The 16,368-nt window shown below is 37.1% G+C and overlaps 1 protein-coding gene across 4 annotated transcripts in view; it reads left to right on the forward strand.

Moving 5' to 3' along the window:
• Positions 1–9,601, forward strand: part of Cpes (Ceramide phosphoethanolamine synthase) — a 116,080-nt gene extending 106,479 nt beyond the window's left edge. For all 4 annotated transcript variants that reach the window (XM_083111427.1, XM_083111425.1, XM_083111428.1 and 1 more), the window contains exon 4: positions 6,094–9,601. In XM_083111427.1, the coding sequence (XP_082967553.1) occupies positions 6,094–7,158 (1,065 nt within the window). In that variant the 3' untranslated portion in view covers positions 7,159–9,601. The remainder of the gene's footprint in view (positions 1–6,093) is intronic.
• The last annotated feature ends 6,767 nt before the right edge of the window (positions 9,602–16,368 follow it).

Here is a 16,368-nt window from a genome sequence, read left to right on the forward strand (position 1 = left end):
ACTGTACGAACCAAGAACTAAGGTTGGAGGCTTCCTTCTCGTAGTAGAAGAAACATTTACAATTAGAAGAAACAGTTCGGATTGTTGTGAGAGGAAATATCGCATACTGGAAGAACAAGGTTAAGTACCGAGGCGATATCACCCTGATATGCGGAAAGTTATGTAACATGTCTTTGTAGGATGCTATCTCGTTGAAAAATCCATATTATTCTTTTGATTATTATTCCGTTTTAAGTGTTGACCATGTCATGTTGAAACTCACATTTTAGCTTTAAAAGAAAACTCACATTATCATATTTCGATTGATATTTTGTGCAAGCACACGGGCACCATACTTGTTGGGAAATAGGACAGTATCTTAACCATTGGGTTTGAAGTTGAACATAAATTAATACAGTCCCACACCGAATTTCGGAAACAACATTGACATTTACCCAAGAAAAGCCCTCGCTATTTTGGCAACACAATGGACTTCTTCTTTATCTAACGGTTTTTTCAATTCATTTTTGCCCTGACAAACATTAAATCAGTTTTTTGGTGATTGTTACTTGGGTTATCTAAGTGATAACTCCCAAGTTATCCACAATAGCGCTCTTTTTCCGAATGTTTTCCTGGCGTCTGTTCATTGTCCTCGTGTTAGGCGTCATTTTGTGCGCTGTCAAAAAGGTGATCTTATACACTAGCAAAGGTTTGACTCTTTTCCTCGGTAAGCCTATGCAAGCTTACGGGTAACTTTGGCCAGTATTATCTCGAGAACCAGTTGACAGACATTTATCAAATTTAACCTTAGAGCTAATAAATTATGTTTCTAGAGGACCACTTTTTGATATTTTCATTTACTACATTACAGCCCAGAAAATTAATTCATTATTTTTTTGCTCTGGAAATATCGTTTTTTATCACTTTCCTTGACATAGAAATCCTGCTTACAGCCGGCTTCGTTGTACATACAGGGTCGTTCAATATACAAGTCATGCTGTATTTTTTGTTTCGTAATATGCACACATAAAATTATATATAAACAAATCGGCTGTCCCGATAGGTACATTCATCATACTTTTCCACATAATTTCCTCCAGTGTTGAGGACTGTTACTTGTAGGGGGATAAATTGTGCTAGATATGCATGTGCATACCATTTATCCAGTATTTTTACAACGAATTTTACAACAACTTATATATTAAACGACCTATGTATATTTATACCAGAAAGTCAATGGTGAAGATGACTAACTACGAATGATAATAATCAGCTTTTTTCCGGTTCACTCGAGTGTTTAGATATCTATATAGAGATAGCTTTAGATAAGAGATAATGATGTAGTAGATAGAGTCAAAGGCCAAGTATTGATATTCACAAAATATATATTTAGATACACGTATTAATAATGACACGAATAACGATTTTGGGTAAATAAATCAACATGCCTGGGTCCAAGAATTTCTGCAATGCTTATACAGGGAGTCCATAAAGTCCTGCAAAAAACTAAAACTCTATAACTTGAAAACTATTAAGTTTATTAACAAAATATTTTGTGTGTACTTGCAGCAAGGTTCAAAGTTTATTTCCTGCTTGTTAGGTTCATCGCCAAACCTCCAATTGTGCACCATTCACGTCCAAACACTGTTGCAGTCTTTTTATGAAACCGAGACTTGCGTGCTGACGGTGCTCTCCTGGGATATTCAGAATCACATCTCTTATTTTTTATTTTAGGTCATCCAGATTAGCTGGTTTCTGTGAATGTACCTCCGTCTTTACATGTCCCCACAACCAATAATCGCAAGGTGTCAAGTCTGGTGATCTTGCAGGCCAAGGTGTGGGCCCTCTTCGACCAATCCATCTACCTTGACATTGTTCGTTAAGAAACTGCCGAACTTGTAGAGCCGGGCCTTCACCTTCTTGCGTACGATCTTGTGTAATGTTGACTTCGGTATTCCCAGTTTCAGTGATCTTCGTTTCAGCGATTTCATTGAACTCCGATGCACGCTGTCCTGCACTGAGTGAATCACATCGTCACTCGAACCTGGCCTTCCACTGCGTGGCAAATCTGACACACTTCCCGTTGCCTTGAACTTTTCATACCATCTCTTGATACTTGAATTTGCTGGGGGTGGTTTCCCATATGTTGTCTGGAACTTTCTCTGCACTGAAACACAAGATTTTAACTCTGCAAACCACAGAACACACTGTGCCTTTTCCTGGATGGACGCCATATTAAGACACATGATCACGTGATTACCAGTGCAAGCGTCACTGAGCAGTGTGGCCAGAACAAAACTTGAAACTTCCACCCTTCTCACCCAAAAAATGTGTATTGTTAAACGCAACAACTAAAAAGTTATAGTCTCTTATTTTTTTACAGGACTTTATGGACTCCCTGTATATCCGAATTACTTCCGGTACAGTCAAATAATAAGTGTCTGAGGCTGAATACATCTTACGGGTTGTCATATTACTTGGAATTTAAAGGACCCCAGGTTTTACATCGTAAACAGCAAACTGAGACTGTAAGCTTCTGGTCTCAAGTGCGTACGCCCCTAACCTAAACATTTTTTGCTCTAACAGTACCCAAGTTCACGTTCCAAGACAAAATTATCTTGCGACAAGAAGCTAGAAATGAGCAATGGACATGATTTATTATTTTTTTTTTTTTTTGGCAATATATAGTGTGGTACTGTGCCGAGATCGATATTTTTATGGGTAGCTACTCGTTCATCGACATCGCATTGCCTGCACAAAGGCCGAGAGCATTATTTTTAGTAGCAAGTAATAAGCTTTAGTTAAATATATGCAAATATTCCGTGTAGCCACATTTGTTTATAATATCCTAATAAGAAGAAAAACATTTGTTTTCTCAGTGGCTGAATTTTTAAAATAATAATTACTGTATGCTTTCAAAAAATGCATTGTAAATCATTTGTTATAAAACTTTCCCTCTAATTTTTCTAAATTACATCTCATCTCACTGTATTATTTGCTCTTGAAAACGTCAGGCATAGTAAAAAAATTCGGTCGTTGAAGAAACAAAAGTTCTAATAAATAGTATTCATAAAAAGCTTTAAAGTTGTTTTGTCATTGCCACAGTGTGAAAAGTAACCAAGTAGAAAATAATGGTAGCGAAGATGATAAAATATAAGGTAATTTTACTTTGTATTGATAAACGAACATGCCCTCACAACGTTCAAAGTACCTACTATGTATTCAGGGACACTATTTTATCAAGGAAACTATAGCAATCAAGGTAATTAATGCGGGTAAATTGGTATTAAGCACTTATTTATAGGTGTGTTGCTTCATGTAAACACGAACGTCACACGTGGGCTCTTGGTAAGTAGTGGCATGAATTAAGGTTGGATCAATTCTATCGACATGAAATGATACCGAAATAACCTTACATTCCCAAGGCACATTTGCAATGAATTAGTCACATTCTTTGATAAGGCGTGTTCACATATTTCAAACTTACGTTTTCTCATCAAAGACTTCTTTTCATACGTTTTTTTATAAATTTTCCTGATCTGCTGTAAGGTTTACTATCTTCATTATCGCTGTGTTCGTTTTTGGCAGCACTTTCTCACGTACGCAGTTCCGTATTTAGGCATTTCAGGAAGAGGCAGGGAACCGGAGACCTAGTCGCTTGCTGTAACCATGAGGCACCGCTGTGCTTGGCCTTGTTGAGGGTGCCACCTGTTTCGAAAACGACTCGAAACGAAAAATTGTGCAGCGCGTCACCGCGGCAACTGGACAAAGCCGATTCGTTCAGCGGTGAATGTGACCCTCTTTGTCTTTCGACAGAAAAGATAAAATTAGAATTTTCAAGTCCATTCTTTGGCCGGAACAACTTGTACGTATAAACATGTCGCTTCCCCGATGGCGCAATAGTAGCGCCTTGTAATCAAGGGGTCTCGGGTTCGATTCCCGGTGGAGGCACATAGTGGTTCGGATCCCACTTTAAACTGTAGGTCCAGACCCGATTAGCCTTACTGTGCATAAAGTGGACTTAAAACGCCAACTCAACTCAACGTATAAGCATGTCGAGAATGTGAGGTGGACTTCATGTATCACCAGGGTGGTATTTGTAGGGGCGGATGAGGGTGATTTCCCCCCTTTGGGTACTTGTGTCCCCCCTCTGCTTGATAAATTTTATCAATGGGGGAATGTTATATGGCATAAAGTCATTATCTCATGCTGTCCCTAGACAGTCAGTAGAATCCCCCCCCACTGGAAAGTTCTTAAATACCACACTGTGTATCACCCATCGAAAAGCTATACTTATTAGGCCCTTGACCTCAAGGTCTCTTGTGCCATGTAGTCTAGCTTTTGTAAAGTGTGAGTTTGTTTGTTGAGCTGAGTTTTAAGTCCACTTTATGAGATCCGAACCACTATGTGCCTCCAGTTTATTCCAAGTGAAGAAATGTACTTAAATATCACTCTGTATAGAAGAGAAACTGTGGAACAGAAATGTTGGAATTGTTCAAACTACGAAACAGTCCTGTGCTTGCAACCTGGTTTACTCTGGTTGAGCTTAAAAATAGAGTGTCATACTTGGCTTTTCGTGGGAAAATGAGTTCTCATCTGACTTGTAGTTGACATGGGTTACGTATTGTGACAGCCAATATCGTTAAAACTTCTCTGTCTCATTTGGAACCAGGTTATAGTGATGAAAGTAAACAGTGGTTCAGCGAGAAGCCTACTCATACTTTGTTCTTCCATAATTCCATTCGAGTGCTTTCAGGCATCTACCTCATATTCAAGATGGTCTTGTCCAAGAAATGGCTTTTGTGAACGTCATCATGGCAAGGCGACAACTGTCACCAACGGTTGAAGCGTGGAAATGTCAAGAGTTCAAATCCACATTATTTCACTCGCAACATCAAAGGAGAGACCTTGGTGGTGCCAGCCTTTGTGCGACTCTGCAGTAAACCACGTGCTGGTAGTTGCGATCGATTCAATTGCCAATAAAACAACAAAAAAACTTCCTTCCATTGGTCGCCGGGACTTCTGCGTAAATGCTGGCGTTGGTGAGGGTTTTGAGAGCCTTTCCTTTCATGTTTTCTCTTCCTGCCTCTAAGCAAGACTTATCTCTGAAATAAGGAAACGGGAATCTTGAATGTAACCACACTAGTGCATGTGGCTGCTTCCGCGTACTCTGTTAATTTGTTATCTAGTTAGTATTTCAACCGTAAGATCAATCGTGAAAGTGGTGGTGGTTAAGGATGAACAAGAAAGCAAAACATTGATGCTTTACCCTGGATTGTAACGTGTGGCTCGTAATTCCACATTTATCTTTTATACTAAACTCTGTGCCTTTTCATTTCTGGTTCTACAAACCATCATTAACATTTCATTAATATCATTATTATTAATCCAAAGAGAATCTAAACTTCGAAAGTTTTCGATGATGCGATACATGTCAGATATTCGTTATTTTCATCAAACACAATTGCACTCTGCCACCCACTTTCCTTTATTCGAGAAAATCCTTGAAAAAGGTCTGTAGAAATTGAATCGTCTCGACTAACTCACTTTCTAGTATATCTCTCCGTTATTATATTTTTCCTGTTTTTACCTGTTCGTGATATTTCTAGTCTCTTTCCTTCTGACATTACGAAAATCGTTACATAAGGATACAATATAAGGGCAGTGCTTTACAAAATATGCTTATGTTGACTTAGTCGTCGCTTGTAATCAAGGTTTCCCGTTTTGTCGACTCTTTCAGATGAAATGTAAAGTGTATCTCGCATTAGGTGTCTACGCATTAAAAACAGTAAAGGTCTCATTGAGTTAATAATGGATACAAATATATGAAGCAGAGAAACCATTACTATGTAAAAATTTCGAAAATGCAGTGAATAAGTAATTTGATATTGTGTATTTATTAGTGCCAGATTAATTTATTATTCGTGGAACTATGTTGCATTACTGGTGACACCTTAGGTATTAAATGTAAGCCAAGTGTATCACTTTATTCAGCTATTTTGACTCAGTAGTAGTCAAAGACAAACTATTGAAACAAAATTAATGCCATTTTTATATTGTACTGTTTATTATTCATATCACAGTTATTCATTTTATTAATTTATTTATTTTCAGGTTAACGAGAAGCTTGGTAAAGGAAACATAATGGGGCGACCAGCCCTCGTAAGAAGACTGGCTATTGGTTTCCTCATATGTTTGTTAACATATTTTATAGTGATGGACGTGCTAATGTATTTAAGAGTTCAAAGGTACAACCTAAAACAAGAGCGTTACAACAAATCTGTAAACACGAACTGTGCATTCTCCCCATTGTGTCACGTGAGAGTGAAATCATTGATGATGGATCATCCCAACCACTACATACTCGGTCCAGCAGCTAATGAAGTGAACAATGTGCTAGGCATCTATAAAATCACCTTCATCACTCCGAACATGATTAGTATTTTCCACGTGTTCATCGCTATAGGAGCGGCAAAGTGCGTTGCATCCTCCGACCTGGTAACCAGAAGGATTGGCGTTCTCCTGTTCGAAATCCGGACCTTCTTTGATGCACTGGACGGCTCCGTGGCAAGGAAACGTAAAAACATTGAAGGCGACTTGTCTGAAATAGGAAGTGTCGGGTTCGTGGTTGATGGAGTGTGTGATGGTCTCGGGTGCATCGCCATCATCATTGGTTGTTTGGTGTTCCTGAAGCAGAACCCGCCAAGACGAGGAATTTCACAGTCCCTTGTGTTATTTCTTATGGTTTCCGACCCCAAAGATCCTGATGCTAACATAATATACAAAGAGAAGATAGTGTTCAAGCGTGTTATCAGGAAGTTCCTATGCTTTGGTATTCAGTTGGTCTTGATATCTACTGCATGGAATAGATACATTGCTCTTTACCAAGACTTGTTGGAAAGAAAAAATATTGCAGACGACCAGATGGAACTGCAAGAGCAAACTATAAAGTCCAACGTCACGTGGGTCGTGACGTGGTTGTGGAGACTGTGTAACTTCCATTTTTCTATTGAGCTTTTCCTTCTTTCTATATTTTTGAACAAGTTGTGGGAATTTCTTTGCATTGTGCAGTATATAGGGTTTGTGATTTTACTGTGCCTCGTTTGTGTTACAGAAATGCACGTTCTGGATGCTCAGGCAACAATATTTAAGTCTCTCATTAACAACACAACTTCGTGAGCAGTTGGAACAATATTTGGAAGTTTGTATCTGAAATGGAAATCTGTTTTCATACAGCACATGCAGAGTTTCTGAGCTCATTTATTTATTTGTTTTCTTCATATTGTACCTCACAAATTGTAAAATTGTTGCCTGTGATAATTAAAAAGAGAATATATATTCTACTGTACAAGCAAATCGAGTGATAAAAGCATATGTTGATTATATAGTGGAAACAACCAGTGATTTATCTATTCGTGTACACTCTCTTCTTGGTAGTGTCTAGTCAAAAACGCTTGACAGGATTTAACATGCACAAATAGCATGTTTATTCAGAAATAATATATCAAAAATAGTAATATATTAGTAATAGTTTTATTCCTTAATTGATATTAAAATTGTTTCCAAATAGAGTTGCCGTATGCTAACAACGAGTACCTGTTATCATGTGATGGTTATGCAAAAGCAGTGATAAACTAATGGGATTAAAAATATATTATTTGCCTTCAAGGTTCAATCACAATCCAGTACGTATTTATTTCAAACTCTAACAGTATGTACATATATATTATAGAGAGAGGAAAAAATAACGTGATTTCCAACTACATTTCCCTAACTTCGTGGGATATTTACATATATTCTGGTTCTTTTTACACATTCCACAGAACAATGTGATAAGACCATCAGCTTATGTGCCGATATATCAATGCAATTTAATAGAACATTGTAAATGTAATATTTTATTTTCTCAGTGTACATTAGAGACAGAGCAGCTAAATCGTTAGAACAATTGCCTTAACAAGTAACACCAATGGCATTCTAAACTTCAAGGGTGATATTACTCATGTATAGAAAAAAGCTGAAGTAGGTACTAATATTATTCTTACGTCTATGTGTATTCGTGTATGTTCAGATCTGTGTGTATTTGTACCGTAGGAACACTTTTTTGTATCGAGTGTGTGTTTCATTATAATTTCAAGAGCAGCCTTATACCTAGACCCTATTCATGTGTAATCAAATCTTCAGGTGCGAAATTTTTACGAAGAATATTTTGTAAATAATTCGAAATATATTGAAGCTGTTGTTGGCATTATTCGAAATATCGCAGACCACGAACGTTGCTGACCAACATATCAGCAATAAAAGCTGTTCATACAATAAATAAAAGTATTACCTAATACAGCAATAAATGCTTACACGATGAAAAAAATAAGTTTTATATTTTTCTTGCTTAACATAAGTATAAAGTATTTTTTGAAGCTATTATACCCACACACATTAGATAAAACGCGTATGAAGCTAATTTAACATAGGATGCGGCATAATCTTGATCGTAAGCTATTTAATTTCAAATGTAACTTTCGTTTTCTTCTCTTTACAATCGTTTTCTTTATTAATGACTTTCATGAGTTAGTTCTTTCCCACTTCCTGTTCTATCGGGAAAAGTTTTAAGGGCAATTTCAGTTGTTGTTTTATATATATATATTGTTGTACACTAGTATACCAATTAATAAGGCGTTTAATGACACATAAAATATTCAATTATTTATTACTTTTTCAATTTTAGTATGATGAGAAAACTTTAATACAATGATTTTATTTAAATTTATTTACCGTGTAGGTAATATTGAACTAAAAATTGCACAACAGTATATCGCTAATAAGGAATTAGTGCTTAGTTTGCGATTCTTCCTCATTGCTCTGTGTGCAACGTATTTAGTACATTAATTTTGTGATCTTTTGTGTACATTATCTTATAGGTGTTTAAGTATGTCTTCTTGTTAATATGCACAGAGTGAAATAATATATCTAAGAATGTGAACTATATGTGTTCAGATTGCATTTATTTTGTCAACATTGTGCGAATATCTTGGTTCAGAGATTCAAGATTGAATTTTGAAAATGATTAATCATATTTGTTCAAATGGTTCAATATTCTTGAACTCTCCTAGTCTACATTAAATATATGCTCACAAAGCCTGTTTTGGCTTAAGAAATACTACTGTGATTTACAAAGTGAACGAAATAATTTTATAAATGAATATTTTTATTTCAGCCCCTTCTGTCCATTAGGACACATTATTCACTCCTTAGGATGACCAGTACGTATGTACATAAGTAATGAATAATCATTTCCTCATCAAAACCAAATACGAGCACAGATGCAGATATAGAAATAAAATTGTACTCCCTTCTAGCTTTCCTGCGTGTTCCTAGACTATCCACAAATTACTATATTAATTACGCCTATTTTAATGTTAATTAAGTTTTTAATTAACCTTTATACTTCTTTTAGTTCAAAACATTCATTTCATTTATTTGTGGAATTACAACTCAAGACTGAAACACATAAGTTGTAAGAAGCTAATCGTATATAATTTTTTATGATATATTGAACTTTTGTAAGAGACATGTGATATGTGATGCTTTGTTCGAAAGTGAAATGTATTATTTCCGTGTTTTGTAATATTATCTACAGAATAAATATCTGTAAATTGTGTAAACACAAAACTTATTATTTTTATTCTACATAAAATAACTTTGTATTTTTTTCTTATTATACGTCGCTTGTCATCCTCTTTAGGCTAATCGCGACGACGATGAGTTATTAGATGAAAGCAAACTCTCACCCACGACTCGAACACGGAATCTTCGGTTGCAAGATCGTGAGTCGATCAGCCAAAACTCTTAGCCAACGAAACAGAACAAAAATAAAATCGCAATTCATATGCCTTATACTTGAGTACAAACACAAAACGAGAAAAAGGATGTCGGTCTCTGTACGTCTGCAAAAGTACGAGGAGAGCAAAATAAACCATTTCCGTCGTCTTCTTTTCATGTTTGGTGTCCGACGCCAAGAACTATCTATTGCTTGAAAATCGATCTCCCAAGTCAAGGGTGTCGCACTGCATAAGAGTTTATATCAGCGGCGACACTTGGACCATTTGCCATTGTGAGACCGTGGCTTTTCAAGAAAGAAAATAAAAGTTGAATCTCTCTTTGGCGTCTCTTAGTAGGAGATCGTACTGAATCATTGTGGAATTATGCAGTAAAATTGCGCATTTTCTTTCTGAATAAAATATCTCTGCGACGCAGTGGAATATATAGCATGCAACTCGACTCCTCATCACGAAATTATTTCTGTATATAAACTGAACATGTGCACTACACGTACACATGAGGAATTATACGTAGTTGTCTGAATATTTTGTTCTCATTACTAAAGGATTATTGCTTCCATTGCCCTTTAAACAAGACAACACAAGCCACTTTCGTTATTACAAAAAAATTATGAATTAAGGGGCTCTGGTGTAAAACATGGTAAGTGACATTTTCGTCATTTCCGAAGGTTATTAGAAGCTATACTGTAAATTGTTTTCGTGTTGTGTTTACCAATTTCAGAAGGCTTTACTGAGTCGAATGCAAATTGTATGACATGGCAATGTCATTCGAAAATTAGAGGATGGCACATTTTACTTTGCAACTCAAAAAAAAAAATGTCACTTACAATGTTTTCACCCGGGCCATTCAATTGTAACACAAAACCCTATGACGAATGCTCAAGAAGCATCTACATAGAGAACACTCTCCAATAATTGAAGATTGCTGTACATACTTATTAACCTTATAGCAACCATAATTGGTGATGTTAATTATTTTTGGAAACATTTTCTTAACATTAAAAACGTTGTTGTCCATGTCGAAAAGTAACTACGTTACTGGTCACATAAATACTGGCAAATCATTTGTGAAGCAACAGCCTTGCTAATGGAACCAATGTTATATTTTCTTCATCGGTTGCAATATTAAATTGAGTTTCTTTAAATTGTAATTAGTCTTGTTTTCTTAAGGGTAAACATGATGGCTGCAGATCGAGACCGCATCTAAACAATAATACACATAATTTGTCTTAATAGATAAATAATAATTGATACTGAAATATTTGCATACATACAGAAACATGAATAATAATATAATAAGTTGGGTGTACTCCTATTTAAGTAACGTCTTATGAAAGCATTCAGTCCCCATTCAGTAAGAGTTAATGACTTCTTTACCTTCAGTCCCATGTCTCTTTTGCCCTCACTTTCACTACAAAAACACAATAACAAGTATTCACGGTAACCATTATCAATAAATTCCTACATGCCATGACGTGAATCTTTATGTGAATATTAAGCAGAAGAAAAAATACCAAATAAATTGTTGCAATGTGATCAAAAGTGGATTGTCTATCTAGCCAGTCAATGAAGGACAAAAAAGGCCAATGTTGGGAACAATTCCGTAAAAGATGAATTTTTGTCATTTGCTAGAACACTACTAGTAGTGCAAAATCCCAAAAGTCCCCGCCCCTCCTTGCGGCGCTTCCCCCCCCCCCCAGCCTCCCCCAAACATCAATTTCGCAGACTCTCAGTTATTGGCCTATATCTCCGTAACCAATGATCGTAGGCTGGTAATCTTTTTTAGTCTTAATCCTCATTAGATGGGCTACAAATAAGATTCTGTTTAATTTTTCGATAATGTTGGTGGTTTTGCCGTAATTTAAAAAATAATCTTCAAAAAGTGAATTTTTTCTAGTACTTTCTAAAGTTTTTGGCTTGTAACTTTTGAACAAATTAAATGACAAAAAATATTTCGGATAAAAGTTGTAGCCTAATGTATAAGCTTTAAAACGATATCAGTTTTTATATATGTTAATGAAAGATGCGTTACAAAATGTGTCTCCAAATGGAGGACAGCGCCTAAAAAGTGTCTCTTTATCACGGTCCGGCGGTTAAGTCCGGAATCATTGACTTTTCGATGAAAGCATGAGACTTGGTAGAATCAATTGTTATACCACCAATCGCCATCTGTGTGCTGATGGCCGCCATCTTGAAAAGAGTCCGCCATATTGAATATTTTTGATCTGATATATCTCGGGAACGGTGGCACCTGTCAACTTCAGGAATTTTCAAAAATGCTCCAAATAGTGTAAACTTTCATAATATAACAATAAATCTATTTTTGAAAAATAAAAATAGTGGTCTTGTAGAAAAACTCACTATAATACTTTATGTGAATAACTCCGAGTTTAACGTCTTAATAATTTTCGAACCATACATTAGTATTGTATATTTGATAAAGTTACGAAATATTTGTTAGAAAACTTTAGACAAACTGATCCCCTAAAATACTATTTTTTTTGTATTTATAAATTTACCTCAAATAACATTTTTGAGGAGAAATACAAGATATATATATAACCCAATTTGATTTCTGAAAATATGAATGATAGAAAAACACATTTTCATTGTAACTGATGATACAAAAATAGGGAAAATATTTTGCTACTAATTTTTCAGAAGTTCGTTTCCCTTCTTTGATCAGATCTCAAAATCGTATCCTTCATATTCGCATAATGTAGTGGAGGCAAGATTTTCCATTCAACACTTGGAACGTCCAGTTCACTGTTAACTTGTCACGTATTTTATGATTTCTCTCTAGTTATGACCAGCAAATAATTGCATAAATTGTCAGCCATTGACGTATCCAAGAACCTCTGTCGCTCTGTACTCCTCCATCAGAAATCAGCAGAGCTGCGTTGAGAACAAAGGCACTTACAAAGATACCAACCCTATGGTTATAAGTGCTGGAGGTTCTTTCATGATACAGAAATTTCATTATTCTAACATCCTCATATTGACAAAAGTGGATCAGAATGTCCCATTCTAACCATGTCGAAACGAGTAAAAAGGATTGGGATATTTTCCAATAACTACACATTTCCGGATAGCCTTAAGCTCAAAACACATTTATCTTCATAAACTTTTATCCTCCATAATATCTATGAAACAAGACCAAGACGAAGGTGGAGGGAAAAAGTTGAGATGGACCTAAGGAAATCAGTCCGGATAGAAAAGATTGGATTGATTTTGCCCAGGATAGGGACAGATGGAAAGCTTGTGTTGCTACAGCCATAAACCTTCGGGTTTAGAAATGCTAGAAAGTGAGTGAGTTACTTAAGCTGAGTACCTTTCAGCCTTCAAGATCTGATGAAGAACTTGCAAGTATAGAAACCACCTGTTACTGACATGTTATGAACTTGATGAGTTGATAGCAATGAGTGGATACTCAAACTTCAACCCATTCACGTGATGTAACAGCACTGCTGTTTTTGTTTCTTAATGACTAAATAAGTCGTAATGATGTGACATGGGTTTGACGTCACTCAAGAAACCGTAGATCTTCTGAAAACACTACAGTTCCAACTTTTGCATATTTTTAATTTTTTTATTTAGTGTTTTAAGTCCACTTTTTGCACAGTAAGGCTAATCGGGACTGGATCTACAGTTTAAAGTGGGATCCGAACCACTATGTGCATCCAACGGGTATCGAACCCGGGACCCCTTGATTACAAAGCGACGACGCTACCACTGCGCCATCAGGGAGGTTTTTGCATATTGATATTGAATATACTTATCGTATATATACATGTATTCAATATATCGAACTTGGTTCAGTGGTTCCCGGCTAGCCACAACTAGGGCGTATCATAAAGAATTACACTTTATTGTATTCGATACATACAGACATAGATACATTTAATCGGCTATATGCACTTTCTCAACATAGTCCCCCTGGAGCTGTAGACACTTACGCCAGCGGTGTGGAAGTCGTTGGAGACCATTTTGAAACCAGTTCTTTGGAGTTGTGTGCACCCATCGCTGGACAGCCTCATGGAGTTCCTCACAATTGTTGAAATGGTGACCACGCAGGGGCGTCTTCATGGCGCCAAACAAGTGAAAATCGGACGGTGCCAAATCGGGAGAGTATGCTGGATGTGGTAACACCTTGAAACCCAGTCGGTCAATATCAGCTGTTGTTTCACGACTGGTGTGCGGCCGGGCATTGTCATGTTGGAGAAGCACACCTTTGCCCCATTTGCCTTGCCTCTTCTTTTGAATTGCACGACGCAACCGCGTCAGTGTTGCCACGTAGACTGCACTGTTAACGGTAGTTCCCCTCGGTAGCCAACCAATGAGGATGATGCCATCACTATCCCAAAACACAGTGGCCATTTGTTTCCCAGCCGTGGGCGCTGTTTTGAATGTCTTGGGTGGGAGGCTACCCTTATGTTTCCACTGCATGGATTGGGATTTGGTTTCCGGTTCGTGGTAATGCAGCCACACTTCATCACCTGTCACAAGCTTCCCCATGAAATCAGCTGGATTCTGGTCGTAAAGTTCCAAAAGCTCCCTGGAAATGTCTACGCGTTGTTGTTTGTGGCATGCGTTAAGACATTTCGGTACCCACCGAGCTGACACTTCACCCATTTTCAAGTCACTGTGCACAATGCGTTGCAGGGTTCGTCTGCTTAATCCCATAATCCTCTCCAGTTCCGTAAACGTCACACGCCTGTTCTCCAGTATGACATTTTCCACACGCGCGATGTTTGAGTCTGTTTTCACACTCACATGTCGCCTGGACTCTTTCCCTTCTCCGTCGACTTTGACCGTTTTTCCAGCCAGTTACCCAATTATACACAGTTTTCCGTAACACTGCATACTCGCCACACACAGCCACTAACCGTCTATGGATACGTGCCGTTGTTTCCCCTTCCTTCCACAAAAACCAACTCGTCCATCGTTGACCACTTTCATCTTGTTCCATGTTGTCCGCAACAGCGCTCGTGACGCTGTGCTTCGACGGTTTCACAGGCCACAGACTACGCACTGTCACACGGTGCTGCCACCTGGCGGTAGACAAGGTACCTATGCGCCCATCCTGCGCAGTGCTTGGAATTACGCCATTTCATTTTGCATTAAAACAATAAAGTGTAATTCTTTATGATACGCCCTCGTATATGAAGACAATGAGAGATTCATCATGTTGAGAGGCTCCATCTTGAAATGACTGCCTTAAAATGCATGGCGGTGTTCTTACTGGAGGAGCCTAGATATATATACTCTGGAGCAAACCAAAATTCCTTAAAAGATTCATTTAGTAAAGCTTGACATGTGAGGAAAACAGCACATGCCCATCAGACTACAACGTATGTACTCTACAAACTGCATAAGGATGTATACCTTGTCGATTGTAACACAGAACCTGACTCAGGATATCTCAATTTGGAAGACTAGTGCATGCAAGGAACTAAAAATGCCCAAAACTCTCAATGTAATGCTACGTCCCACGTAGCGGTGCACTTCACCAGTACACTTACCTTATAAGCTCAGCAGAGCATGCTGGATAATCCCAGGGATCGGGCTGAATTACTGCGTTCCTTCCCCTTGGATCCACAGGTGAAGTCCAATAGCCCGGTTGTCCTACTGATGCAGGTATCCACAAGTACGAAATACACTTTCGAAATAAAGAAAAACCGTAATATGTTCAACTTTACGTTTATTTTATACACGCACGTAAATAATGTAATACGAAAATTACAATTCAAATACTTTTAAATGGTACAGCACGAGATGCGTAAGCCTAATCTTTTCCGTAACGCGAAGCACCTCTGGCTACTTCAAATCTCTCCGCGCGACTACTAACCGTTTTCCTGGAAGGCGAAAACACCTCCTCAGTTACACAGTGTTACCAGACACAATAACCTTTTAATACTAGGAAGTTCTATAAAAGCCAACAGTAATATATTAGAAAAGTACAGTAATCTGGCACAGTGAATTTAGGTATGTGGTGGCAACAATGCAATGAAAAGCACGTGATCTTCTCACCCCACAAAAGTTTAAATACATCAACAATGGCTTTCAAAATATAAGAGAAACGAACGGCGTTTGTCAGAAACATGAAACAACAAATAGATATAAGGAATTTAACTCAGAAATTATTAACTTCGGCTTCAATTCACTGATCAAAATGAAACTTATAACACTCCTTAGAACATTTAATAGCAAATGAAACGATTAATGTTGAAACTATGTAAATTGCTTAAATTTGCCGCTATTCATACTTGTAGATATGTGTATAATTTTGATTATAAAGGCGGCCATATTTATGAATATATATATGAATTATTAACTGTATAATACTACTAATAATAATATAAAACCACGAAGTAATGGCAAACTCGGGGTCATTACAATATCCCCCCTCTTCCAAAATAAAAAAAAATCTTTCATGAGAAAATCGAAGAAAAGTATTTTTTTTTATATATATATATATATATCAAACAAATATAGAACTTGTCTGTGCCAGAATACATACTAACAACGAAGTATCTTAGCATTGATTACA

This window comes from Lepisma saccharinum, chromosome 25, assembly GCF_977018435.1.
Source record: "Lepisma saccharinum chromosome 25, izLepSacc3.1, whole genome shotgun sequence".
Classification (NCBI taxonomy): Eukaryota; Metazoa; Arthropoda; class Insecta; order Zygentoma; family Lepismatidae; genus Lepisma; species Lepisma saccharinum.